Source organism: Hemiscyllium ocellatum, chromosome 23, assembly GCF_020745735.1.
Source record: "Hemiscyllium ocellatum isolate sHemOce1 chromosome 23, sHemOce1.pat.X.cur, whole genome shotgun sequence".
Lineage (NCBI taxonomy): Eukaryota > Metazoa > Chordata > Chondrichthyes > Orectolobiformes > Hemiscylliidae > Hemiscyllium > Hemiscyllium ocellatum.
Genome location: NC_083423.1, coordinates 344,449 through 370,918, shown reverse-complemented (window position 1 = coordinate 370,918; position 26,470 = coordinate 344,449). Strand labels below are relative to the sequence as shown.

Sequence of the window (26,470 nt, the reverse complement as noted above, 5' to 3'; positions counted from 1 at the left end):
TAGCTATCAGCCTCTGCTCGGCCACTTTTCTCTGCTGCCTGTCCCGAAGTCTGCCTTGGAGGATGGTCACCCGAAGGTCCAAGGTCGAATGTCCTGGGCCACTGAAGTGTTCCCCAACTGGGAGTCTTTCAAACAGATGAAAGACTTAACAATCAATTTTTCAATGTATAATTTCAGTTATATCACACTGCAAAGTTTTGCTGTAAATTCTGTGTGTTGGGATTGAGCCTTCCACTACCACTGGATGAAGGAGCGATGCTCCGAAAGCTAGTGTGCTTCCAATTAAACCTGTTGGACTATAACTTGGTGTTGTGTGATTTTTAACTTTGTACACCCCAGTCCAACACCAGCATCTCCAAAAGTAAAGTTGAGTTCGAGAACATTAGGTTAGATTAGATTCCCTCCAGTGTGGAAACAGGCCCTTCGACCCAACAACCGATCCTCCGGAGAGTGACCCACCCCCCCCCGACTAATGCACCTAACAACTATAGACAATTTAGCATGGCCAATTCACCTGACCTGCACGTCTTTGGACTGTGGGAAGAAACCAGAGCAAATCCAAGCAGACATGGGGAGAATGTGCAAACTCCACACAGACAGTCGCCCAAGGCTGGAATTGAACCTGGGACCCTGGCACTGTGAGGCAGCAGTGCTAACCACTGAGCCAACATATGTCCAATTAATTCAATCTCAAGACATTTTGCAGATTTTAGTTGCCTTGGATATAAAAGTAGGCCAGATATTTAATGGAGACACCACGAGTGAGTAATGAGCCCAAAAGTGTATGCAGGGCAAGTGCTGTGTGTAAAATAAACTGAGTTCCATGTCGTTACTCTCCAGTAAGTTGGAAGTGTTTGAATGTTCTGATCGTGCAGATATATAAAGGATCAGTTCTTGTCTCTGAAGATAATGTTGTCTCAGAAAGGCCAATCCTTACTAATACATGGAACCACATTAAAGGACAAGTCTTCAAATCCACCACCCCTGCAACTGACGGCAACTGTAGGAAATTGCAGATACATTTTAACACATTTTTGCAGTGGAGACTGCAGAGCTATGAGGCCTCTGATTGGACCAACAACCTTAAATGGCAAATGAGCAGGTGGTCAATTAGGACGCTGAGGCTGTCTGTTGCAAAACTGCACAGCTGACAAAGTGGGCCAAGGGCTCCCATTTGGTGCCAATGTCAGGATCTCAATAGGAAATTCTGCTCTGAGTGTGTCAGAATAGTAATGTTTCTGTTGTTTTATCAGGAAATGAATTTGTTTCCTTGGTGCTTCTATGATCTTGAGGTTTGTTTGAGTTGCCCATTTTTGAGTTCAAACACTGCCAAATAAATTATTCCTTCAGTACATTCCGATTCTTGTAAACCAAAGGAACTATAATCTCGGGATAGTTCGGGTATGACTCCTGGTGACGAATATTCAGAAGGAATTCATTCTTGAATATTATAAACATTTGATTATCATTAGGAAGAGTAAATAAATAGAAATGTCAGTCAATGCTGGAGAATGTAATCATTCATGATCATGAATCAAAGGTTGCAGCAATCAAACTGAGAAGCGAAACGAATATGTCAAAATCGTAAAACAAAAGAATTTTGAAAAAACTAGCAAGAACATGGGAAATGAAGCAAGAGTAAGGAAATAGAAAAATAGCAGAAGATAAAGTGAAGCATGTCTCAATTGACAAGGCTGCTCAGATTTTTTTTGATTTCTAATAACTGTGTAACCAGAGATCCACACACAGTTAAATTAAACAGAAATATATCTGTTACTTCCAATAAAGCTGCATCACAATGGTTTCAATAGGTAGAAGTGGAACTGTGGTTATAGAAATGAGAGTATTTCAGAAACAGTCAGAGTTGCAATGATCATTATTGTGCCCAGCAATTCTTGTTTCACTTGATAGTTAAGAAAAACAGCTTTCATAACAAATAATATGATTTGTAGACTTATAAAAAGTTATTCCCTGATTAATATAAAATTCACCTTAGCATTGCTTCACAATGTCAGGAGTATAATAAGGACTTGGAGAAATTGGTACTTCAGACTTACCCTGTAATTATTGCATTCTGTAATTTTTTTGGAAGTTGTAGGATACATTTGAATCTCTGAGTCAATTATCAAACAGCATTCTTGGAGAGTCCCCAGTCATGGCAGACTGCAGCATTCATGCTGTTTAATGCAGCATGAAACTCATATCACCTGAAAGGCTGTCAGCAGCAATGAGGCAGCAGCTCAGACCAGAGAAAAATCCAACTGAGGGAGCCAGAGACAAAAATATATGCATAGATGTTGAGAAGTTGTAAACGAAACATGTTTTGTGAAAAAAGGGTTGCAGTTATTCTCAGAAACCAATAGACTGGGTAGAGTTTCTGCCTAATAGAATACAACGTATCTTGCATGTCTATAAATGTGATTCTACTACACAGGCTCCTGAACTAGGAAAAGGCCAACTTTAATAGGATCAGATATAATTTGGCCAAAGGAGCAGGTAAATCTTGTCAAAGTAGTGGGATGTATTGAAGAGAGGTATAAGGAAAGGACAGAGCCAACATATTCCAATAAAAATAAAGGGAGGTCCAAAATCTCCAGCAAACCCTGGATGTTGAGAGTTTGATAAAGGGAAATACTGAGGCCTTGAAACAGCAGAAGCCCGAGAGGAGAACAGAATGTGCAAGAGGGATCTTAAAAAGGAAATCAGGAGAGCAAAACTAGGCATGATGGGTAATGGCAGGTAAAACAGAGGAAAATGCTAAATTATTTTCAAATACATTAAGGATAAAAGATTAAAGGAAAGAGTTGAGCCCATTTAAAACCACAGTGGTAATTTGTGATAGAGCTGCAGGATGTAGATTGGTATAGAAATTAGGGAGAAAAGCTGTGAAAAGTTTAAAGAAATTACTACAGGTAGAGAAAACAGTCTGAGTGATTTGGCAGGCTTAAAAGTCGATATATTTCATGTTACCCAGCTAGACCAATTCTCCAGCCCTACCTCTGTAGCTCGAAATTATTTAGATTTGAATGTAGGAGAGTTGATCAGTAAGACCGTAAGACATAGGAGTGGAAGCAAGGCCATTTAGCCCATTGAGTCCAGTCACCATTTAATCATGACTGATGGGCGTTTCAAGTAAAAAATGAGGTCTGCAGATGCTGGAGATCACAGCTGAAAATGTATTGCTGGTCAAAGTACAGCAGGCCAGGCAGCATCTCAGGAATAGGGAATTCGACGTTTCGCGCATAAGCCCTTCATCAGGAATGAGAGAGAGTAGCCAAGCAGGCTAAGATAAAAGGTAGGGAGGAGGGACTTGGGGGAGGGGCGATGGAGGTGGGATAGGTGAAAGGAGGTCAAGGTGAGGGTGATAGGCCGGAGTGGGGTGGGGGCGGAGAGGTCAGTAAGGAGATTGCAGGTTAGGAGGGCGGTGCTGAGTTGAGGGAACCGACTGAGACAAGGTGCGGGGAGGGGAAATGAGGAAACTGGAGAAATCTGAATTCATACCTTGTGGTTGGAGGGTTCCCAGGCGGAAGATGAGGCGCTCCTCCTCCAGCCGTCGTGTTGTTATGTTCTGCCGGTGGAGGAGTCCAAGGACCTGCATGTCCTCGGTGGAGTGGGAGGGAGAGTTAAAGTGTTGAGCCACGGGGTGGTTGGGTTGGTTGGTCCAGGCGGCCCAGAGGTGTTCTCTGAAGCGTTCCGCAAGTAAGCGGCCTGTCTCCCCAATATAGAGGAGGCCACATCGGGTGCAGCGGATGCAATAGATGATGTGTGTGGAGGTACAGGGGAACTTGTGGCGGATATGGAAGGATCCCATGGGGCCTTGGAGGGAAGTGAGTGTGGAGGTGTGGGCACAAGTTTTACATTTCCTGCGGTTGCAGGGGAAGGTGCCGGGGGTGGAGGTTGGGTTGGTGGGGGGTGTGGATCTGACGAGGGAGTCACGAAGGGAGTGGTCCTTGCGGAACGCTGATAGGGGAGGGGAGCGAAATATATCCTTGGTGGTGGGGTCCGTTTGGAGGTGGCGGAAATGACGGCGGATGATACGTTGTATGCGGAGGTTGGTGGGGTGGTAGGTGAGAACCAGTGGGGTTCTGTCTTGGTGGCGGTTGGAGGAGCGGGGCTCAAGGGCGGAGGAGCGGGAAGTGGAGGAGATGCGGTGGAGGGCATCGTCGATCACGTCTGAGGGGAATCTGTGGTCCTTGAAGAAGGAGGCCATCTGGGCTGTGCGGTGTTGGAACTGGTCCTCCTGGGAGCAGATGCGGCGGAGACGAAGGAATTGGGAATATGGGATGGAGTTTTTGCAGGGGGCAGGGTGGGAGGAGGTGTAGTCCAGGTAGCTGTGGGAGTCAGTCAGTTTATAGTAGATGTCTGTGTTGAGTCGGTCGCCCGAGATAGAGATATCCGCACTCTCCCCGTATCCCTTAATTCCTTGTGAGATCAAGAATTTATCAATCTTTGCCTTGAAGACATTTAACGTCCCAGCCTCCACTGCGCTCCGTGGCAATGAATTCCACAGGCCCACCACTCTCTGGCTGAAGAAATTTCTCTTCGTTTCTGTTCTAAATTGACACCCTTTAATTTTAAGGCTGTGTCCACAGGTCCTAGTCTCCCTACTTAATGGAAACGACTTCCCACCTTCCACCCCTTTCTAAGCCATGCATTATCTTGTAAGTTTCTATTCGATCTCCGCTCAACCTTCTAAACTCAAATGAATTACAATCCCAGGATCCTTAGCCACTCATGGTATGTTAGGCCGACCATTCCATGGATCATCCATATGAATCTCTGCTGGACACGCTCCAGTGCCAGTATGCCCTTCCTGAGGAGTGGGGCCCAGAATTGGACACAATATTCTATATGGGGCTTAACTAGTGCTTTATAAAGTTTCAGAAGCACATTGCTGTTTTTGCATTCCAACCCTCTGAGATAAATGACAACATTACATTTGCTTTCTTAATTATGGACTCAACCTTTAAATTAACCTTTCGAAAATCCTGGACTAGCACTCCCAAATCCCTTTGTACTTTGGCTTTATGAATTTTCTCACTGTTTAAAAAATAGTCCATGCTTGTATTCTTTTTTCCAAACTGCAAGATTTCACACTTGCTCATGTTGAATGTCATCAGCCATTTCCTGGACCACTCTCCTAAACTGTCTAGATCCTTCTGCAGCCTCCCCGCCTCCTCAGTACTACCTGCCTGTCCACCTAACTTCGTATCATCGGCAAACTTCACCAGAATGTCCCCAGTCCCTTCATCCAGATCATTAATATATAATGTGAACAGCTGCGGCCCCAACACTGAACCCTGTGGGACACCACTTATCACCAGCTGCCATTTCAAAAAAGAACCTTTTATCCCAACTCTCTGCCTTCTATCAGACAGCCGATCCTCAATCCATGCCAGTAGCTCACCTCGAACACCATGGGCCCTCACCTTACTCAGCAGCTTCCCGTGAGACACCTTATCAAAGGCCTTTTGGAAGTCTAGATAGATAACATCCACTGGATTTCCCTGGTCTAACCTACTTGTTACCTCTTCAAAGAATTCTAACATGTTTGTCAGGCACGACCTCCCCTTATTAAATCTGACTTATTCTAATCCGACCCTGCACTTCCAAGAATTTAGAAATCTCATCCTTAATGATGTATTCTAGAATTTTACCTAAAACCGAGGTTAGGCTAATCGGCCTATAATTTTCCTTCTTTTGTCTTGATCCTGTCTTGAGTAAGGGGGTTACAACAGCGATTTTCCAATCATCTGGGCTTTCCCTGACTCCAGTGATTTTTGAAAAATTACAGTTAGCGCCTCTGCTATTTCCTCAGCCACTTCCCTCAGAAGTCTAGGATGTAGCCCAACGGGGCCAGCAAATTTATCAATTTTTAGACCTTTTAACTTTTCTATCACTTTCTTTTTTGTAATGGCAACCATATTCAACTCAGCCCCCGACTCCCTTTAATTGTTTGGATATTACTCATGTCTTCCACTGTGAAGACTGACACAAAGTACTTGTTAAGTTCTTCAGCTATTTCCTTATCTCCCATCACTAGCCTTCCTGCATTAATTTGGAGTGGACCAACTTCTACTCTTGCCTCTCACTTATTTCTTATGTATTGAAAGAAACTTTTACTATCATTTCTAATATTACTGGCTAGCCTACCTTCATATTTGATCCTCTCCTTCCTTATTTCTCTCTTTGTTATCCACAGTTTTGTTTTGTAGTCTTCCCAATCTTCTAATTTCCAGGTGCCTTGGGCCATTTTATAGGATCTCTCTTTTTCTTTGATACATTTCCTGACTTACTTTGTCAGCCATGGCTGTCTAACTCCTCCCTGCAAAATCTTTCTTTGCTTTGGGGGTGAAGCTCTGTACTGTGTCCTTAATTACACCCAGAAACTCCTGCCATTGTTGCTCTACTGTCTAGGCTTTCCTTCCAATCGATTTTCATCAGTTCCTCTCTCATGCCCCTGTAATTACCTTTAACTGTAACACCATTACATCTGATTTTGCCTTCTCTCTTTCAAACTGCAGACTGAACTCTACCATATTATGATCGCTGCCTCCTAAGTGTTCCCTCACTCTAAGATCTTTTATAGAACATAGAACGAAGAACAAAGAAAAGTACAGCACAGAACAGGCCCTTTGGCCCACGATGTTGTGCTGATGGTTAATCCTAATATAAAATAAAATAACTTAACTTATGCACCCCGCAACTCACTGCTATCCATGTGCATGTCCAGCTGTCGCTTAAATGTCCCCAATGACTCTGCTTCCACACCACAGCTGGCAACGCATTCCATGCATTCATAACTCTCTGCATAAAGAACCTTCCTCTGATACCTTTCACCTAATATCTTAAAACTATGACCCCTCGTACCAGTCAATCCTGTCCTGGGGAAAGGTCTCTGGCTATTGACTCTATCCATTCCTCTCATTATCTTGTATACCTCAAAAGTCTGGCTCATTACATAGAACTAAGTCCAGAATACCCTGCTTCCTTGTGGGCTCCATCACAAGCTGTTCCAAAAGGCCGTCCTGTAAGCATTCCATGAATTCCCTTTCTTTGGATCCACCGGTAACATTATTCACCCAGTCCACCTGCATATTGAAGTCCCCCATGATCACTGTGACCTTGCCTTTCTGACATGCCCTATCTATTTCCTAGTACATCTTGCACCCCTAGTCCTGACTACTGCTGGGAGGTCTGTACATAACTCCCATTATGGTTTTTTTTTGCCTTTGTGGTTCCTCAATTCCACCCACACAGATTCCACATTATCTGACCCTATGTCATTCAGTGCCATAGATTTAATCTCATTCTTAACTAACAGGGCAACTCCACCCCCTCTGCCCATCTCCCTGTTCTTTTGATAAGTTGTAAATCCTTGAATGCTTAACTGCCAGTCCTGAAACCTCCTGTAGCCATGTCTCTGTGATGGCTACCACATCATAATTATTCACAATGATTTGTGCCGTCAATTCATCTGCTTTGTTACAAATACTATGAGCATTTAGATAAAGTTCCTTAATGCTAATTTTCTTATCCTCATGATTTCCAACATCTCTGGTAATATGTCCTAAGTTATCATTCCTTTTTGCTTCATTCCTAGTGTACCTTGAACAAAAACCCTGCACACATGCTAACCTGCTGCTTATCCTTCTACTTGACTCCGTACTCCCTGTTGCTTTCCCTTTTTCTTCCCCCCTGACTCACAAGTTTAAAGTCCTAGTGACCACACTATTTATCCTTTTCGCCAGAACACTGGTTCCAAATCAGTTCAGGTGGAGACCATCCCATCGGTACAGATTTCCCTCGTTCCAAAACTGATGCCAATGTCCCATGAAATGGAATCCCTCCTTCCCATTCCAATTTCTTAGCCACGTGTTTACTTCCCTACCTTTCTTATCCCTAGCACGTGGATTGGGCAGTAATCCAGAGATTATGACCCATGAGGACCTATTCTTCAATTTCCTACCTAGTGCTTGATAACCCCCAAACAGGTCTTCCTTCCTAGCCTTGCCTATGTTGTTCGTGCCAACATGGAACACAACAACTGGATCCTCCCCCTCCCATTCCAATATCCTTTCAAACCAGTCAGAGATGTCCTGCACCCTGGCTCCGGGCAGGCAACACACCATGAGGGATTCCCAATCCGGCTTGCAAAGGATATTATCTGTCTCCCTAGTTATAGAATCCCCTATAACAATTACTTGTCTTTTTGCTCCCCCTCTTGAATGGCCTTCTGCACCATGGTGCCGGAATCAGATGGCTCATCCTGTCCACAGCCCTTTTCCTCAACCATACAGGGAGCAAAAATCTCATACCACAAGTAAGTTGCAGATGCTATGAAACTTAGTGGCATTGTAAATCATGAGGAGGATAGTGTTACATTACAGAAGGATGTCAATGGGCTTCTCAGATGGGCTAATCAATGGCAAATAGAATTTAATCTGGATAAGTGTAAGGTGAAAGACAAATAAGGCAAGGGAATAAATAATGAAAGGTCAGACCCTGAGAAACGCTGAGAATAAGAGGACATTGGTGTGCACGTTCACTGATCATTTAAAGTAGCGGACATATAGATAAAATGGTTAACAAGGCATACGGGTTGCTTACCTTTGTTAGCTGAGACGCAGAGTCTAAGAGCAAGGAGGTTATGCTGGAACTGTATAAACCATTAGTTAGGCCACGGCTAGAGTATTGTGTGAAATTCTGGAATCCACGTTCTAGAAGGGAAGTGACTGCCGTGAAGAGAGTATTGGGGAGATTTACCTTGGCTGGAGGTTTTAGTTATGAAGAAAGATTGGATGGATTGAGGTTGTTATCTTAGAGCACAGGGGATTGAGAGGGGACATGATTGAGATGTATAAAATTATAAGGGACAGGGAGACAGAAATTAGGAAGAAACTTTTCCCCGAGATCTAAGATCATAAGGTACAAGAGCAGATGTAGGCCATTCAGCCAATTGAGTCTGCTCTGCCATTCAATGAGATAATGGATAATCTGTTAATCCTCAACTCCACTTTCCTGCATTTTACCAATCACCCCTGAATCCCTACCCAATTGAAAATTTGTCTATCTCAGCCTTGAATATACTAAATGACCAAACTTCTACAGAACTCTGTGGTAACAAATCCCACAGATTCACAGCTCTCTGAAAGGAGAAATTCCTCTTTATCTCTATCTTAAATGTCCAAACCATTATTTTGAAATGATGCCCTCTGTTGCCAGCCTGTCCCACAGGGGAAACAATCTCTCCACATGTACCCTGTCCCCTAACAATCTGCAAAGTTTCAATAATGTTGCCTCTCATTCTTCTAAATTCAATTATCTAACTCACGCAATCTCTACCTCATAAGACAGTCCCTCCATATCTGGGCAGACTTACAACCAAACAGTTGAAATGAAATTTAATTCATTCTTCTGGATTGTAATATGCTTTTGTATTTTTCCCTTGGCAAGCACTGACACAATATATTGTCATTATTGTGAGTGTGATTGATGAAGGTAACTGTTAAATTATCAGGCAACAGAATCATTTTGACAAGAATTCTGCAGCCAACAACATCTTCAGTTTTGTATAAATATGAAATTTATTTTCCCATTGCTTCATGATAACCACAGATGCTCCTGTTGCTGCTAAGGCCCTATATGATAGACATGTGATATTTCTTAATAACTATTACATAGATAAAGAAGGTTGTTGAGTCTATTGGATATGTATTGATTGAACTATTAACAGCAGGCCACCCAGATGAGCACTTGGCAAATTTTATGAACTGGGAATGGATTAATGCTTCTCTGAATATAACCATGATGCTACTAATGTCCTTTTACAGTTTCCTTTCATTCTCACATTTCCATTGAATTGTGATCTCAGAAGATTGTTGCTTTAACTTCATCATTTTAATGCAGACTGTAATGTTCAAATGAGGTGACCCAAAAATGCAAAGAAAATTGCATGTAAGCACCTTTTATGCTTACTTTGGGGGAGATGCAATTCTAAGTTATGGACGTAGGTTTGCTCGCTGAGCTGAAAGGTTCGTTTACCGACGTTTCGTCACTATACTAGGTGACATTTTCAGTGAGCCTCCGGACGAAGCATTGTTGATGATTCCTGCTTTCTATTTATATGTTTGGGTTTCTTTGGCTTCGTGATGTCATTTCCTATGGCGATGTCATTTCCTGTTCTTTTTCTCAGGGGGTGGTAAGTTGGGTCCAAGTCAATGTGTTTGTTGATCAACAAGAAAAAGAACAGGAAATGTCATCACCATAGGAAATGGCATCACCACAGGAAATGACATCACCAACCCAAAGAAACCCAAACATATAAATAGAAAGCAGGAACCATCAGCAGTGCTTCATCTGGAGGCTCACTGAAGATGTTGCCTAGTATGGTGACAAAACTTCTGAAAATGAACCTTTCAGCTCAGTGAGCAAACCTACATCCAGAACCACAACCTGAGCTATAGATCTTCTCAAAACTTGTTAATTCTAAATTATTCATCATTCCAAATCATAATACTATGCCTTTCCTTTTGAAGATTATAAAGAGAGATCCAATATTTGGAGAGCCTCAATTTACATTCTTATTTATAATGACAAAGGAGCAGCCCTCCAAATGTTAAATAAACTTGTTGGACTATAACATATGTCTTGGAGTCTTAGGCCATAGAATCAGACCCCTTGGGCAAACATGCCGAACATAATCCCAAGTTAAACTAGCCCCACCTGCCCACTCTTGGCCCATATCCCTCCAAATCTTTCCTATTCATGTTCTTATCCAAATATCTTTTCAGCTCTTTAATATCGTTGAACTAGAAGCAGATTGTAATTTTGAAAAACCTTTCAAGTCCAGATATTTACAGTATTTCACTGTTGCATGTTAATTGGTAAACTTTATTTAAACAATGTATTTACCTTTTTTAGAAAATAAAATAATGTAATTGTAACTTTTAATGGTAAGTACTCCAGTGGAAGATATGGATTGTTTGAAAGACATTTCCTAACTCCAGCAGAGTCAAAACCCAAAGAAGTTACAAGTATTTGCCTGAAGCATCAGAAACACAGGATCATTATAGATAGACATATTTAATAGTCTAACGTGAAACTATCCAATCTTTCAGGAAGTTAATTGGATATTATTTAGTGAAATATTTATTAAGAGTCACTTGTTTAGGTTCCCCATGCCATATCACCAATCATTTTCATTAAAAATAATTACACATTCTTGCCACTGTTCAATTTATAAATAGGGATGATTTGTGTTGGAAATAGCCTTTTTGGACATGTTCGATTTGATAGTGATTGGTGGTTAAATGTTGTTTCCAAAGAGGAAACCATGTTAAAGTGAAAAAGATGAAATACCAATTGTTGAATATTTTGATATAAAATTTTTGCTGCAAATTTGAATTTTCTGCAAAGTTGTTTCGAAATTCAAACAATGAACTGTGGTTGCTGAAGATCTAAAACAAAAACAGAACTTGCTGAAAAAACTCAGCAGGTTTGACAGCATCTGTGGAGAGAATGCAGAGTTAGTGTTTTGAGTCCAGTGACCCTACTTTAGAACTGATTGTAGTTAGGGAAAGATGATATTTACACTGATTACAGGAGTGGAGGGAAAAGGAATGAGCGACTTTGTGGAGATGGAGCTTTTTCTCCTCTTTCTTGGTTTAGTTTGTGCCAATCCGTTCACTCCTTTCTCCCTTCTCCATCAGTCATCAACATAAATACTATCTTTTCCTTTGCTACTATCAGTTCCAAAGAAGAATCACTGGACTCAAACTATTAACTCTGTTTCTCGTTCCACAGATGCTACCGAACCTGCTGGGTTTCTCCAGCACTTTATGTCTTTGTTATGGTTGGTCTGTTGTCCTTATAGCAGGGTGTCTTATTGACTTTATGAAGTTTTATGTAATTGTTGAAGTTGTAAATTAATGTGGTTAATATTTCCCTCATATTTTACTCAATAATTTATCCTTCCAAACAGGAAAAAGAGGAAGAAAAGTCAGACTCATCAGCAATTCAGCAGCAGAGAAGTCCCCAGGGTCTGAGTGATACAGGCTATTCCTCGGATGGCATATCCAGTTCACTGGGTGAAATTCCAACCCTCCTTCAAAGTGAAGATAAAGATTTGCTCAAAGAACCAACTCGGAAAGATTCCATTTCTCAGGAAAGTAGCCCTTCAAGTCCATCAGACCTTGCCAAGTTGGAAAGTACTGTTCTCTCAATCTTAGAAGCTCAGGCAAATACAGTACATCATGAGAAGTCAGGCCAACGTAAAGATCCTTTTGGACCTTATTCTGATCATGAAAGAGAGCGACACAGACCAAGAACCTTATCAATTACACCAGAGTCTTATAGCTCAGATGAAGAAGATCTTGAAGATATTCAGGAAGAAGACGAGGAAGCTTTGGAAGATCATGATCATGAAGATAAACTAGCTAGTCAAGACTACAGCGAAAGTTATGGGACTCAGGGTGATGAAGCAATAAGAAGGCAACGATATGATTCTCTTGAAGACAGTAGTGAAAGTGAGCACTCACCTTGTCCTCATAGGCAGAGGAAAGTTAGTATTGGATCATCAAGCAGTGATAGCCAAGGATCTGGTGATGAAGAAGACTTTATTCGAAAACAGATTATTGAGATGAGTGCAGAAGAAGATGCATCAGGTTCTGAAGAAGATGAATATATCAGGACTCAGTTGAAAGAAATAAGTGGAAAAGGACGGCTGGAGAGCAAAGGCCCAACTGTTAAGCACAAACGTCTTTCAAAGCGAAGTAGCACCAGTCATGATGATGATCCAGGGAGACGCCATTCATGGCATGATGTAGATGATGATGATGATGATGATGAAGTGTATGATGAGAGTCCTGAGGCTAAATACAGGGAGACTAAAAGTCAAGACAATGAAGATTTGTCTCTTTCAGCTGGTGGAGGTCTTAGACGTTTTAAAACAATAGATTTGAACAGTACTATTACAAATAAATATGTAGAAGATGGTTCTGAAATCAAAAATGATGGATTATACTATGAAGAAGAACCAGAGCTAGAGATGGAAAGCTTAACTGACTCACCAGAAGATAGATCAAGAGGCGAAGGCTCATCTAGTCTGCATGCCACATCCAGTTTTACACCTGGTACTTCACCTACGTCAGTATCATCATTAGATGAAGACAGTGACAGTAGTCCAAGTCACAAGAAAATGCTTGGAGAAAGTAAACAGCAAAGAAAGGCAAGACACAGATCGCCTGGTCCTCTGTTGCCTACTATTGAAGACTCTTCTGAAGAAGAAGAATTGCGGGAGGAAGAAGAACTTCTGCGAGAACAAGAGAAACAACGAGAGTTAGAACAGCAACAAAGAAAGAATTCAACAAAGAAATCAAAAAAAGATAAAGATGAGCTAAGAGCTCAGAGAAGACGTGAGCGTCCGAAAACCCCTCCTAGTAATCTGTCACCAATTGAAGATGCTTCACCAACAGAAGAGTTGCGACAAGCAGCAGAAATGGAGGAGTTACATCGCTCTTCATGTTCTGAATATTCCCCCAGCATTGAATCTGAGCCAGAAGGTTTTGAGATACATCCAGAAAAAATTATAGAGGTACAGAAAGTTTATAAATTGCCAACATCAGTGTCACTATATTCTCCTACAGATGAGAATGCAGGTAGCACTATGCACGAAGTTGGTGCTATTCATCAGAGGTCTTTGAAAAGTGCAGAAGAAGCATATGAAGAGATGATGCAGAAAGCAAAATTACTTAAGAATCAAAAAGAACCTGATGATGTATTTGACAAGGAGCCTTTATATGGGGGAATGTTAATCGAAGATTATATCTATGAGTCTCTAGTTGAAGATAACTACAATGAAACAATGGATAACCGTTTTCTTAACACCGGTCTGGAGACCAGCACTGGTTTGGTACAAGGATCTGAAAAGAAATTAAGAAGTCCGGATGAAATTTATGAAGAAATAATGCAGAAAAACACTAATGTCGATGATGCACAATGTCTTCATTACAGGCAACCTCTAGGTATAAACCTCCATCCACAGGATTTGCCTTCCTCTGTTCCTTTTGCAAAAGAAACATTTGTTGCATTTCCATTAGATACCAGTGAAGCTTCCACAAAGATTGAGAAGCAGTTATTAGATGCTGATGCTGCTTATGAGGAGCTCATGAAACGACAAAGTGCATTGCTGACTCCTGGCACCAGTCCAACTCAACCAAGTTCACCTGACTCCATGTCTGCTGAGTCAGAAGCAACTAGCGACTCTTCACTAACAAGTACAGATGCTTCAAAGATGGTGCAAGACAAACCGTTAACCTCAATGCCACCTTCTGATACAAAACCAATTCAAATTTCATCAATAAATGGCATGATGCATGCCATTCCTGATGTCAAAATTACTCAGCACTTTTCCATAGAAGATGATGTTGATGTAGAATATGGGGAACAATACAACATAGACAACAGGGGGATATCATATGAAACTGCTCAAACAGTAGAACAGAGCAAACCAGGGATGACAGCCAGCAGTACGGCATCAACATCGACTGTAACATCCAAGGCTTTTCCAGTTGCCTCTACTGTCACCACAACTATCAGCTCTCCAGTTTGTTCCACTGGGTCTGTTAGTGGATCAAGGACAACAGATTTTGTTGTCCTTAGTATAACCACAAGTGAAGACAATTACACTTCAACACCAACACCCAGATCTACTGTTAAGACTACAGTGACTCCATTAACCTCCACAACAGGAGGAATGTCCCAAGTGTATCCCACTTCAACCACCAGTTTTTCTGGGTTATCAGCTGGATCTGACCACGTACTGATCTCAGTGCCTCCTAATCTAGACAGTTCAGATGTTCTCACTTCCACAGCAGTGACTTCACCGGTGCTGGAAACTAGCCAGCTTTTAAATAAGCAATCTTCTCTGGATAGTATTTCAGATAAAACTATCACTTCAGTGTCAGTGACTGCAGCCTCAGCACAGGTTGCTGTTTGTGGATTCTCAGGGAGAACAGACCCAACATCAGTAGTTACATCATTGCCTGTTTCATTACCAGGAAAAGTGAAAATTGCAACCACATCAAGTCCAGCATCAGGGTTCTCTGTCTCAACAACACTTACCCATTCTGTGACCATCACTCCTTCACAAGCACAAATTACAAGCAAGGGTCCTTCTCTTCCTTCTGAAATGGGCTCACACTTCATTAGATCATCAGCACATTCTCCCACTCATTCACCATTCCCTCTACCACCACCACCACCCCCTCCTCCTCCTTTACCTCCTCCAGCCTTTCCAAGGTCAGTTACCATCCCAAAGAAAGGATCCACAACTGATGTATCAATCTGTAAAATAAATACTTTAGATCAGAGAAGTGTAACAGCAACTGGGAAAATATTTCATCCAATGCCACCTCCTGTCCCTCCAAAGCCAGCCTCAATTCCATCAGCATTAGTTTTTACCACAAGACCAACAGATGGAATACGGCCCACAATTCCACCAAAGCCATCACTTCCTCATCTTCCTATATCTGTACATAGACCAAGTGAATCACAACACAAACCTTTAAACTCAAATACAACTTTGTCTTTGAACCTGACTTCGCCAGGAGATTTCAAGTTGATCTCCCCTACATCTCCTATCTCACCACATTCAAATAAATCTTCTCCAAAGTTAACTATGCATTCACAAGCTACATATGTAGTAATCACTCTGCCATCTGAACCCGGTACTCCTACAGAACCTATCACCTGCCAAGCGTCGTCCATCCAATCATCAGTATCCTCTTCAAAAGGTCTACCACCGGCCATGTCCTTGGCTCACTTTACCAAATCTTTGGAAACTCAGAAAATAGTTGAAAAAGGAAAAACAGAAACAGTTTATTTTTACCAGAGTTTGGCACAGGGTGTTGTATCAACAGTGGAACATGAAATGTCAACAGAAGTCCCGCAGCCACCAGTTTCAATGCTGTATGATAAAATACCAGGTAGGGGCACAGTTAGTGTCGCTATTACCATACCTCCTGAAAGAAAATATTTTGAGCTTCCACAATTTCCAGAAAATGGGAGAACACTAGAGCACATGGCACAGTTCACTAGTGATGTAATTGACCTTCGTACTTTGTCAAATTTAGACGTAGATATGACCGACAATGGGATGGATTTGTCTACTTTCTCTGTAGATGGAGGAAGACATGCTTTAGTCATTGATTCTAGTGGCTTACGTCATATTAGTACGATTCAGCCTGCCATTGTGAATCTAAGTAAAACTGAATCAGATGAACAAATTTCAGTTTCAACACTGGCAATATCTACAGGAAGTATGACTGTAGTTACCTGTACAGGTAGCGCCACTTTCACTGCAACCACTGACACTTTGGAAGGGCCCGTGGACCTTGGCCATTCTGTTTCTATACCACTTCCACTAACGACCAAGGTTGATGAAGCAACATACAATGTTGCTCATTGTCAGTCCCCAGCCTCAGACACAATAGAAGTTCCAATCAACCTGACCTATAGTACTGCTGCTTCCATTTCTGGCTGGTCTAGCAATAAACCAGTGACGAAAGCTCCTGGTAGCACAACAAATGGATGGACAGATGTGGAATCAACCGAAGTTGAAGCAGTTGATTTAAGTACCACAAAACCCCATCGAATGATGGTGTCAGTGGATGAATTAACAACTGGAATTGTTACTACAATTGTAGAAGAGGAAGATAAGCCTGTGGATCTTACTGCAGGAAGACGCAATGTTTGCTGTGATATGGTTTACAAATTTCCATTTGGTCGCAGCTGTTCATCATTGACACAGCAACCTGCTTCCACCCTCCCTGAAGATCGTTATGGGTACAGAGATGATCATTATTCATATGGCCATGGTGCAACCCATGGTTACAGAGGATTTGGGAGCATGAAGCCTTCCATGTCTGACACCAACTTGGCTGAAGCTGGTCTGTTTCTATACAAAAGCAAGCATAGTTTTGACTATTGCAATAGTAGCACTGACGCAGCAGTGGATCTTACTGCAGGGAAACTGACAACAGGTCAGTATCAAACAGCAACAGATCTTTCCTTAAAATTCAGACTGCATGGGTACCCTCAACTCATACTGAGCTAATCTCTTTTTGTTGCATCATTTCTGAATCTTATCATTTTTACTTTGATACAAAACTTTAAGCATGTGAAAATGGAATGCAATTTATTTGTTGATTGTTATCTTTGCACACAGCTGCTTGCATGTACTGCATGTTTCTTTTCAGCATTATTTTTCACTTCATGTGTAATGGCACTATTGATGATGGTGAAGACTTGCATGCAAACTTTGCTTTAAGCATCTGGATGGAATGCCAATGATTATCCCAACAAATCAATTTGATTATCTAGGAATGAGCTCTGTTTATGACACTATAATTACAGGTGAATTAATGGACTATTCTGCAGTTTGTACTCAGCCTCAAGATCACCTCAGCAAGGGAACATCGAGTTACTCAGAGACCCGTCAAGTGATTACAGACTCTGGCATGTCACAGTATTCTCAAGCAAGAGTAACACCAACTATTGGAAGCCACTACGGCATACACAGTGTTTTACGTTCTTCTGGTGGTGTTGTATATTCTTCTGTGGCAACTCCAATTCCATCCACCTTTGCAATTACTACTCAGCCAGGTTCAATATTCAGCACTTCTCTTAGTCTCCATAGTAGTGATACAATGCCTTCACTATCAGCATTGCAGCACGTTCAGCCAGTGCCCAGGTCTTCCAGTTACTTGACAACAGCTGATACAGGAAGAGAGATGGGTCTTGGGGCTTCTCAAGGTTTAGATACACCTGGGCTTATGTCTAACCTGACAACAATTTCAGCAACATACCACGACACATCATCTGAGGTCAATTTTATACAGACTGAAACCGATTACACGCAGAAACACAGTATTGAACCTGTAGCAGTGTCCAAGCTCTCACCAATGACTTCACCTGTAACTGAGGAAAATAAACATTTGTTAATAGAAAGAGAAATGTTGGAGTTTGAGAAGATGAAGCAAATACGTTTAGCTGAGGAGCTGGAACGGGAACGACATGAGATCCAGATATTTCGAGAACAAGAAAAGCTTATTGTTCAGCGAGAACTTCAGGAATTGCAAACGATGAAACAACAACTCCTGTATCAGCAAGAGGAAGAGCGGCAAGCTCAGTTTATTATACAGCAAGAGACAATAGCCCAGCAACAGATGCAGCTTGAACAAATACAGCAACTACAGCAACAACTACAGCAGCAACTTGAGGAACAAAAGATTCGACAAATATATCAGTACACATATGATCCTTCTGGTTCAAGCGCACCTCAGACAACAACAGATCAAGCAATCATAGAATCCCAGTACACAACAGCTGAAAATGGTCAGTTCTGGCATGCTCAGGATATTAATACAACAGCTCCAGCCATCATGGGCCAGGAACCGCAGCCATGGTATACTGCTCAGTCAGAAGGCATCCCTCAGCATTTGCCGCAACCTTGCATGCTAAGCTCAGTATCAGAAATGTCTTTGAAAGACATTGATGCTAGAGAGGGAAGAGTACTGAGAAAGAGGAGCTCCATGCCCAGATTGGGAGGACAATATAGTGATGATATTGATGGAAAAATGCAGGATCTAAGATCATACAAAAAGATAGTTGACAGTGGAGTTCAAACTGATGATGAGGAAGGGACAGAAAGATGCTACACTAGTAGAAGAAGGAGAACTAAGAAGAGTGTGGATAGCAGTGTTCAGACTGATGATGAAGATAATCAGGAGGACTGGGACATTCCCTCCAGAAGACGAAAGTCTCGTATTGGGAAATATGCTGATGGTGGAGCAGAGATGGAGAAAGCAAAACGGCCACATTTTGCAAAACTCTCTAATATTGCTATGCAGACTGTAGCTGAGATTTCTGTTCAAACTGAACCTGAGGGAATCATAAGAACACCTTCCATAAGGGCTCACGTTGAATCAAAAATAGAAATTGTAAAGCACATTTCAGCTCCAGAGAAAACATACAAAGGTGAAAGTTTAGGTTGTCAGACTGAAACAGATTCAGATGGACAAAGTCCCCAGTACCTGACTCATAAGGTCATTACAGTTGTATCGCCACAAAAAACTGATAAAAAGCGTCCAACACCATTAGAGATCGGGTATTCAAATCACCTTCGAGCGGATTCTGCCTTCCAAGTTGTTCCATCCCCACCGAAATCTCCGAAAGTTTTGTACTCACCAATCTCACCAATGACCCCAAGCAAAGAGACAGCATTTGTGCCCTATGAAAAATCCCATTCAGTTGACAAAAACTCACAGAAACTAATGGCTCTTGAACCACCAAAACATCAGCCTCTAAGTCCTCGAACTATCAAAGTGATTCAGCGATCCATGTCTGATCCAAAACCACTGAGTCCCACAGCAGAAGAAAACTCTAGGTTGCACTTCCAATATAATGACAGCTACTTGGTAAGCATTCTCCCACCTAATTGTTTCTGATTGTCTGTAGCATGAAACATTGCTTTGTATGCAAAACCTGCAGTGAATCTGCGTAGTGCGCCTGTAACATTGGCATCTCATAACACAACTGACAATTCCAGTTATTATGGCTAACTGCCTATTGCAAATATGTATACATATATAAATATGTATAGAAACCGAATGGAATTTTTCTCAGTTTTTTTTCCTTAATTACTCAGTTTGTAGTACAACTTTGACTTTATGCAGGTTTCAACAAGGGAATTGAAAATTAAATCATAGATGAAATTTCAAGGAGTGCAGCCATTTAAGTGTAAATGCTGATACGAAAGGCCAAACTTTGCAGCTATTCAATTGGTTCAAAATACTTTTTAACTTTTCAGCAAGCATTGGCAATGTTGAAGATTAGATGGAGGAACTGTTACTAATCTTTGCCAAAAAGTATTGTCTTCGAAAAGTATCTGATGAATGGGTCAATGAGGAGGCAGTAGTGTTTGCAATAAACCTGAGGCACCAAACATAAGGGTTGAAGTGCCATTGCAATCTTGTAGCTTGAATATTGCCACCATTGGTACAGTTATTGAAACCACTGTAGCAGCAATGAGTTTATCTGGAACACTGGCTGCCTGTCTCACGGGCATTATCCTGAGGGTACCATTGACCAGAATATTGCCACCATTGCCACAGTTATTGAAACTGCTGTAGTCATGATGCTGTACTAGCAGTGAGTGTATCTGGAACACTTGTCATTATCCTGATGGTTACCATTGACCAGAAATTGAGCTGCACACACCAAATAAGTTTAGTGGCTACAAAAGCAGATCAGAGGGTAGAAATTTTGCTGCAAGCAACTGGCCTCCTGACTTCCCAAATCCTGTCCCACCATCTACAAAGCACCCGTCAGGAGTGTGATGGAATACTCCCCACTTTCCTGGATAGGTGCAGCTCCATAAGCACTCAAGAAGCTTGACATCATCCAGGACAAAGCAACCTGTTGGATTGGCACTACATCCACAAGCATCCACTCCCTCCGCTACCAACACTCAGGAGCAGCAGTGTGTATTATCTAAATGTGCACTGCAGATATTCACCAAAAATCCTTAAACAGCACCTTCCAAACCCTTAGCTACTTCAATCTAGAAAGACAAGGGCAGCAGATATACAGGAACACCATCACCTGCAAATTCCCTTCCAAGCCACTCACCATCCTGACTTGGAAATATATCTTAATTCTTTCAGTTTCACTGAGTCAAAATCCTCAAGGGCATTGTGGGTCAATCTACAGCAGATAGACTGCAGTGGTTCAAGAAGGCAGCTCGCCATCACCTTCTCAAGGGGCAATAAGTGCTGGGCCCAGCCCATGATGTCCACATCCTGTGGCTAATTAAAAAGAGAAAATAATTAGAAAAAGTCAGTGGAGTTGCCACAGCGGTATCTGACAATTCAGCACAATGCAGAAAAGCTCAAACTACCCTAGGTAGTTGCTGATGATATTTAACGAGATTGCTGTACAACAGAATTTTAGCATTTTTAACATGATGCTCTGTTTTGATTTTTTATTAGTCATGAATTACTAAGTGATACAATTCATGTTCATGGAGTGTGCATATTCTAATGGAAAAGTAATTTCTTGCATCTGTCTGTGTAATCCAATTGCAAAATGGAATCTATTTCCAGTAACTCATTTATATGCCTCAAGGGAAGCATTACTTTGCCATCTGACAATTAGTAAAGGAAACATGTTTTGTATCATTTCCTTTCAAGACAGATATAATTCTGCTTGCTCTTGAATTTTGTCATATTTGTTCAGAATGAAGAATGGCATATTTTATATGCATTTTAATTAATGATAACACAAAATGTGTGCTTGCAAAAATAGAGCAATGAATCAATCATTGAATACACATAAATGGTTGATATAATCAAAGTCAACAGAGTACATCTTTCATCTCAAACAAAATCCTATTTATTTTGAAAGATCTGGAGTTGATCAGATGAATCATTTCATGAAACCAGTAAGCTCTAATTGATGAATTATGAAGAGGGCTTTGAGAGGAATCTTCCTGAAATCCTGCAAGTATTTGTTTAAAAATTTATTACAGCCAAAAGCATTCTCTTCCATTTGTGCCTTAAACCGTGAATTAGGTAGATGTGCAAGGTCTTATTTTTAACTTTTTTCTACAATTCACTTTGGAGAAGAGATGAGATAAAAACATATTTGAGATGGGTGCTTTGTGGTTGGTGTAACTCAGTTGTGCTGACTCATCAAATAATGCAATGAGAGTTTGTGTCCATTATGTAGCATGTGCTGATTTCCTGCTCGTAGTCAGCCAATTGAAAACAGACACTGCAGCATGTCTTCTCCATTGGAGGACAGTGCAGAGGCACAGAGCCTGAAACAAGGGGAAGGGAGGGGAACAGAAGATTGAAATTAAAAAAAACTTTATCATATGTTACATTGTTTTGCCTTCAGTGGTAAGGTGCCTCTATGTAAATTGTTATCCACATTGTGGTCTTATTTGTCTACTCAAATAATAATGATCCATGTTTAATGTAAACCATAAAGTTACATCACAAATTTAATGTCAATAATTGTAAATTTACTTCCACTTTAAACAGCTGGAAGTGTCTTCAAGTATTTCATTTCTTTTTAGTGAACGGAAGATCAGCAATAAGGTTTCAAAACTGAGTTTACATTGTTAAAGTTCAGGGGATTTTAATTATTTATTATGACAGCCAATTAACGAGAGTGATTCATTAAAATGACAACATCTGTAGTACACTGTTAGAATAAGACCAGTTAGAATCACTGTTCTGCAGATGATGAAATATAATCATGGTCTGTGATATTACTTAATATATCATGTCAGGTGAGTCTTTTACAAAGTAGCTGTTGTTATTTTATGATTTGGAGATGCCGGTGTTGGACTGGGGTGTACAAAGTTAAAAATCACACAACACCAGGTTATAGTCCAACAGGTTTAATTGGAAGCACAAGCTTTCAGAGCGTCGTTCCTTCATCAGGTGGTTGTCTAACCCTAACCCAACCACCTGATGAAGGAGAGGCACTCCAAAAGCTAATGTGCATCCAGTTAAACCTGTTGGACTATAGCCTGTTGTTGTATGATTTGTAACGTTGTTATTTTAGACAGTATGCTCCAATATACTGCAGGATTCAAGGGGAAAAAGACAAGATTGATTATTATACGTTCTTGTCCTTTGTTCAGCAATGCAGAACTACAACCCTAGGTCCCATTTTGTCTGAAAAATGCATTTGTTATGCAAATCAGAACAAAAATAATTCTGTGTACTGTTCATACTGCAAATTGAAGTAGTATCTGAGGTGGAGGTTAATAAATGACCAGTGAGCAACACTTAAGTCAATAACAATGTGGAGAGCAGGCAAATTGTTTTGCAATTACAGAGGCATCCAAATCATTTTGTATTTAAATAATAAATGATCTTTTTGCTTAGTGAAGTATTAGAAGACAAACAAGCAATGCTAATAAATGCGATCACTTTCTGGACATGATTTTTCATGTGCAATATTTACAATAACTGCTGCAAAGATGGAAATGGCAACATTTATAAGATTATTAATAAACCCATACAGAGCCCATACTCTCTGACATCAGTCTTTGAATATATGTTTCTTATGATATATTTGGTGACAGCTCTAGATTAGGAGATTGTGAAATTTTCAGTTTGCAATTGAATTCTGACTGGATATGAATAAAACTGTGATCCAGATGTGCAGTCCTGGTCTCCCTGCTAAAGGAAGGATGTTGTGAAACTTGAAACGGTTCAAAAAAGATTTACATGGATGTTACCAGAGTTGGAGGGTTTGAGCAAAAGAGAACAGCTGAATAGACTGGGTCATTTTCCCTGGAGCATTGGAGGCTGAGGGGTGACCTTATAGAGGTTTATAACATCATGACAGGGTAAATAGACAAGGTCTTGTCACTGGGATGGAGGAGTCCAGAACTAGAGAGCATACGTTTAGGGTGAGGGGGGAAAGATTTAAAAAGGACCAAAGGGGCAACTTTTTCACACAGAAGGTAGTGCATGTTTGGAATGAGCTGCCAGAGGAAGTGGTGGAGGCTGGTACAATTACAATATTTAAATAAGAAGGGTTTAGAGGGATATGGGCCAAATGCTGTCATATGAGACTTGATTTATTTTGGATGTCTGGTCAGCATGGACAGGTTGGACCAAAGGGTCTGTTTCCATACTGTATAGCTCTATGAGTCTACGTAGGAGGGTTTTACAGAGAAACAATTTTCTGCGGTGTTTTATCCCAAAGTAACCATATAATGAATTATGATTAGTATAATGATACTGTAGTGGAATTAAGTAGTTTTATTTGTGTGAGTGAAAGATGGTGTGAATGTGAAACAGGCGTATGTAATGAACGAGTAGAGGAAAAGGTCACTGTTGATGTACATTTTATTGCCCACTTAGAATGTATTTACAATGTCCTTCGATATAAGGTTAAGAAAATGCAGTTATGTGGATAAACTGGCGTTGTTCTTCTTGGAACAGAGAGACTGCGGGAGATTTGCTTGTGATATTTGAGGTTTTGAGGGTCCGGATGTAGCGAATATTTTCTTTGACAGGGAGTCAGAGGGTTTAAATTGATTGGCAGAAAGGTTAGGCAAAGTATAATGTGTTACAGACACAACCATACACCTCACAGTATACAATGCTTCCAAATTTCAAGCTATCTATCAATTTAGCAACTGTGTCTTGTACGCCAAGGGCGTCTACTCCGCCCCTACTTCGATCTCTGTCCCCGCCCCTAACCCCAGCCCCAGCTCCAGTCCCACACCAGGTCCTAGCTCCCAGCCTTGCCGGATTTTCACCATCCCTCCAGATCTCCCCCTCTCTGAGGATGAAAGATCAGTCCTCAGCAGGGGCCTCACCTTCATTCCCCTACGCCCTCGGATTAATGAGTTCAACACGCGCCGAGATATTGAACAATTCTTCCGCCGCCTTCGCCTCCGTGCCTACTTTCACAACCAAGACTCCCACCCACCCTCTGACGACCCCTTCTCCCGCCTCCAACACACCCCATCCACCTGGACACCCCGTGCTGGCCTCCTACCCGCCCTCGACCTCTTTATAGCCAACTGCCGCCGTGACATTAACCGACTCAACCTGTCCACCCCTCTCACCCACTCCAACCTCTCACCCTCAGAACGTGCAGCCCTCCACTCCCTCCGCTCCAATCCCAACCTCACCATCAAACCTGCAGACAAGGGAGGCGCGGTGGTAGTTTGGCGCACTGACCTTTATACCGCTGAGGCCAAACGCCAGCTCGCGGACGCCTCCTCTTATCGCCCCCTTGACCACGACCCCACCTCCCACCACCAAACCATCATCTCCCAGACCATCCATGACCTCATCACCTCAGGGGATCTCCCATCCACCGCCTCCAACCTCATAGTCCCACAACCCCGCACCGCCCGTTTCTACCTCCTGCCCAAAATCCACAAACCTGCCTGCCCCGGCCAACCCATTGTCTCAGCCTGCTCCTGCCCCACCGAACTCATCTCCCAATACCTCGACACGGTCCTGTCCCTTTAGTCCAAGAACTCCCCACCTACGTTCGGGACACCACCCACGCCCTCCACCTCCTCCAGGATTTTCGCTTCCCCGGTCCCCAACGCCTTATTTTCACGATGGATATCCAGTCCCTGTACACCTCCATCCCCCATCACGAAGGACTCAAAGCCCTCCGCTTCTTCCTTTCCCGCCGCACCAACCAGTACCCTTCCACTGACACCCTCCTTCGACTGACTGAACTGGTCCTCACCCTGAATAACTTCTCTTTTCAATCCTCCCACTTCCTCCAAACTAAAGGAGTTGCCATGGGCACGCGCATGGGCCCCAGCTATGCCTGCCTCTTCGTAGGATATGTGGAACAGTCCATCTTCCGCAACTACACTGGCACCACCCCCCACCTTTTCCTCCGCTACATCGATGACTGTATCGGCGCTGCCTCGTGCTCCCACGAGGAGGTTGAACAGTTCATCAACTTTACTAACACATAGAACATAGAACATAGAACATAGAAAGATACAGCGCAGTACAGGCCCTTCGGCCCTCGATGTTGCGCCGACCGAATCCTACCTAACCTACACTAGCCCAATAACTTCCAAATGCCTATCCAATGCCCGCTAAAATGACCATAAAGAAGGAGAGTTCACCACTGCTACTGGCAGGGCATTCCATGAACTCACAACCCGCTGTGTAAAGAATCTACCCCTAACATCTGTCCTATACCTACCACCCCTTAATTTAAAGCTGTGTCCCCTAGTAACACTTGACTCCATTAGCGGTAAAAGGTTCTCAGTGTCGACCCTATCTAAACCCCTAATCATCTTATGCACCTCTATCAAATCTCCCCTAAACCTTCTCTTCTCCAATGAGAACAGCCCCAAGTGCCTCAGCCTTTCCTCATAAGATTTTCCTACCATTCCAGGCAACATCCTGGTAAACCTCCTCTGCACTCGTTCCAATGCCTCCACATCCTTCCTATAGTATGGCGACCAAAACTGCACACAATACTCCAGATGAGGCCGCACCAGAGTCTTATACAGTTGCAACATGACCTCAGGACTCCGGAACTCAATTCCTCTACCAATAAAGCCCAGTACACCATATGCCTTCCTCACAGCACTATTTACCTGGGTGGCAACTTTCAGAGATCTGTGTACATGGACACCAAGATCCCTCTGCTCATCCACACTACCAAGTAGCCTACCATTAGCCCAGTAATCCATCTTCTTGTTACTCCTACCAAAGTGAATGACTTCACACTTAGCTACATTGAATTCCATTTGCCACATTTCTGCCCAGCTCTGCAACTTATCTATATCCCACTGTAACCTACCACTTCCTTCCTCACTATCCACAACTCCACCGACTTTTGTGTCATCCGCAAACTTGCTTACCCAGCTTTCAAGCCCTTCCTCTAGATC

The 26,470-nt window shown here is 42.1% G+C and overlaps 1 protein-coding gene across 1 annotated transcript in view; it reads left to right on the top strand.

Annotated features, from left to right (window-relative positions):
* The window catches only part of pcloa (piccolo presynaptic cytomatrix protein a), a 577,994-nt gene that overhangs the window by 266,613 nt on the left and 284,911 nt on the right, over positions 1-26,470 (top strand). Inside the window, exons 6-7 of the mRNA XM_060842523.1 lie at positions 11,984-17,042; positions 17,416-19,478. Of these exons, the coding sequence (XP_060698506.1) occupies positions 11,984-17,042; positions 17,416-19,478 (7,122 nt within the window). The remainder of the gene's footprint in view (positions 1-11,983; positions 17,043-17,415; positions 19,479-26,470) is intronic.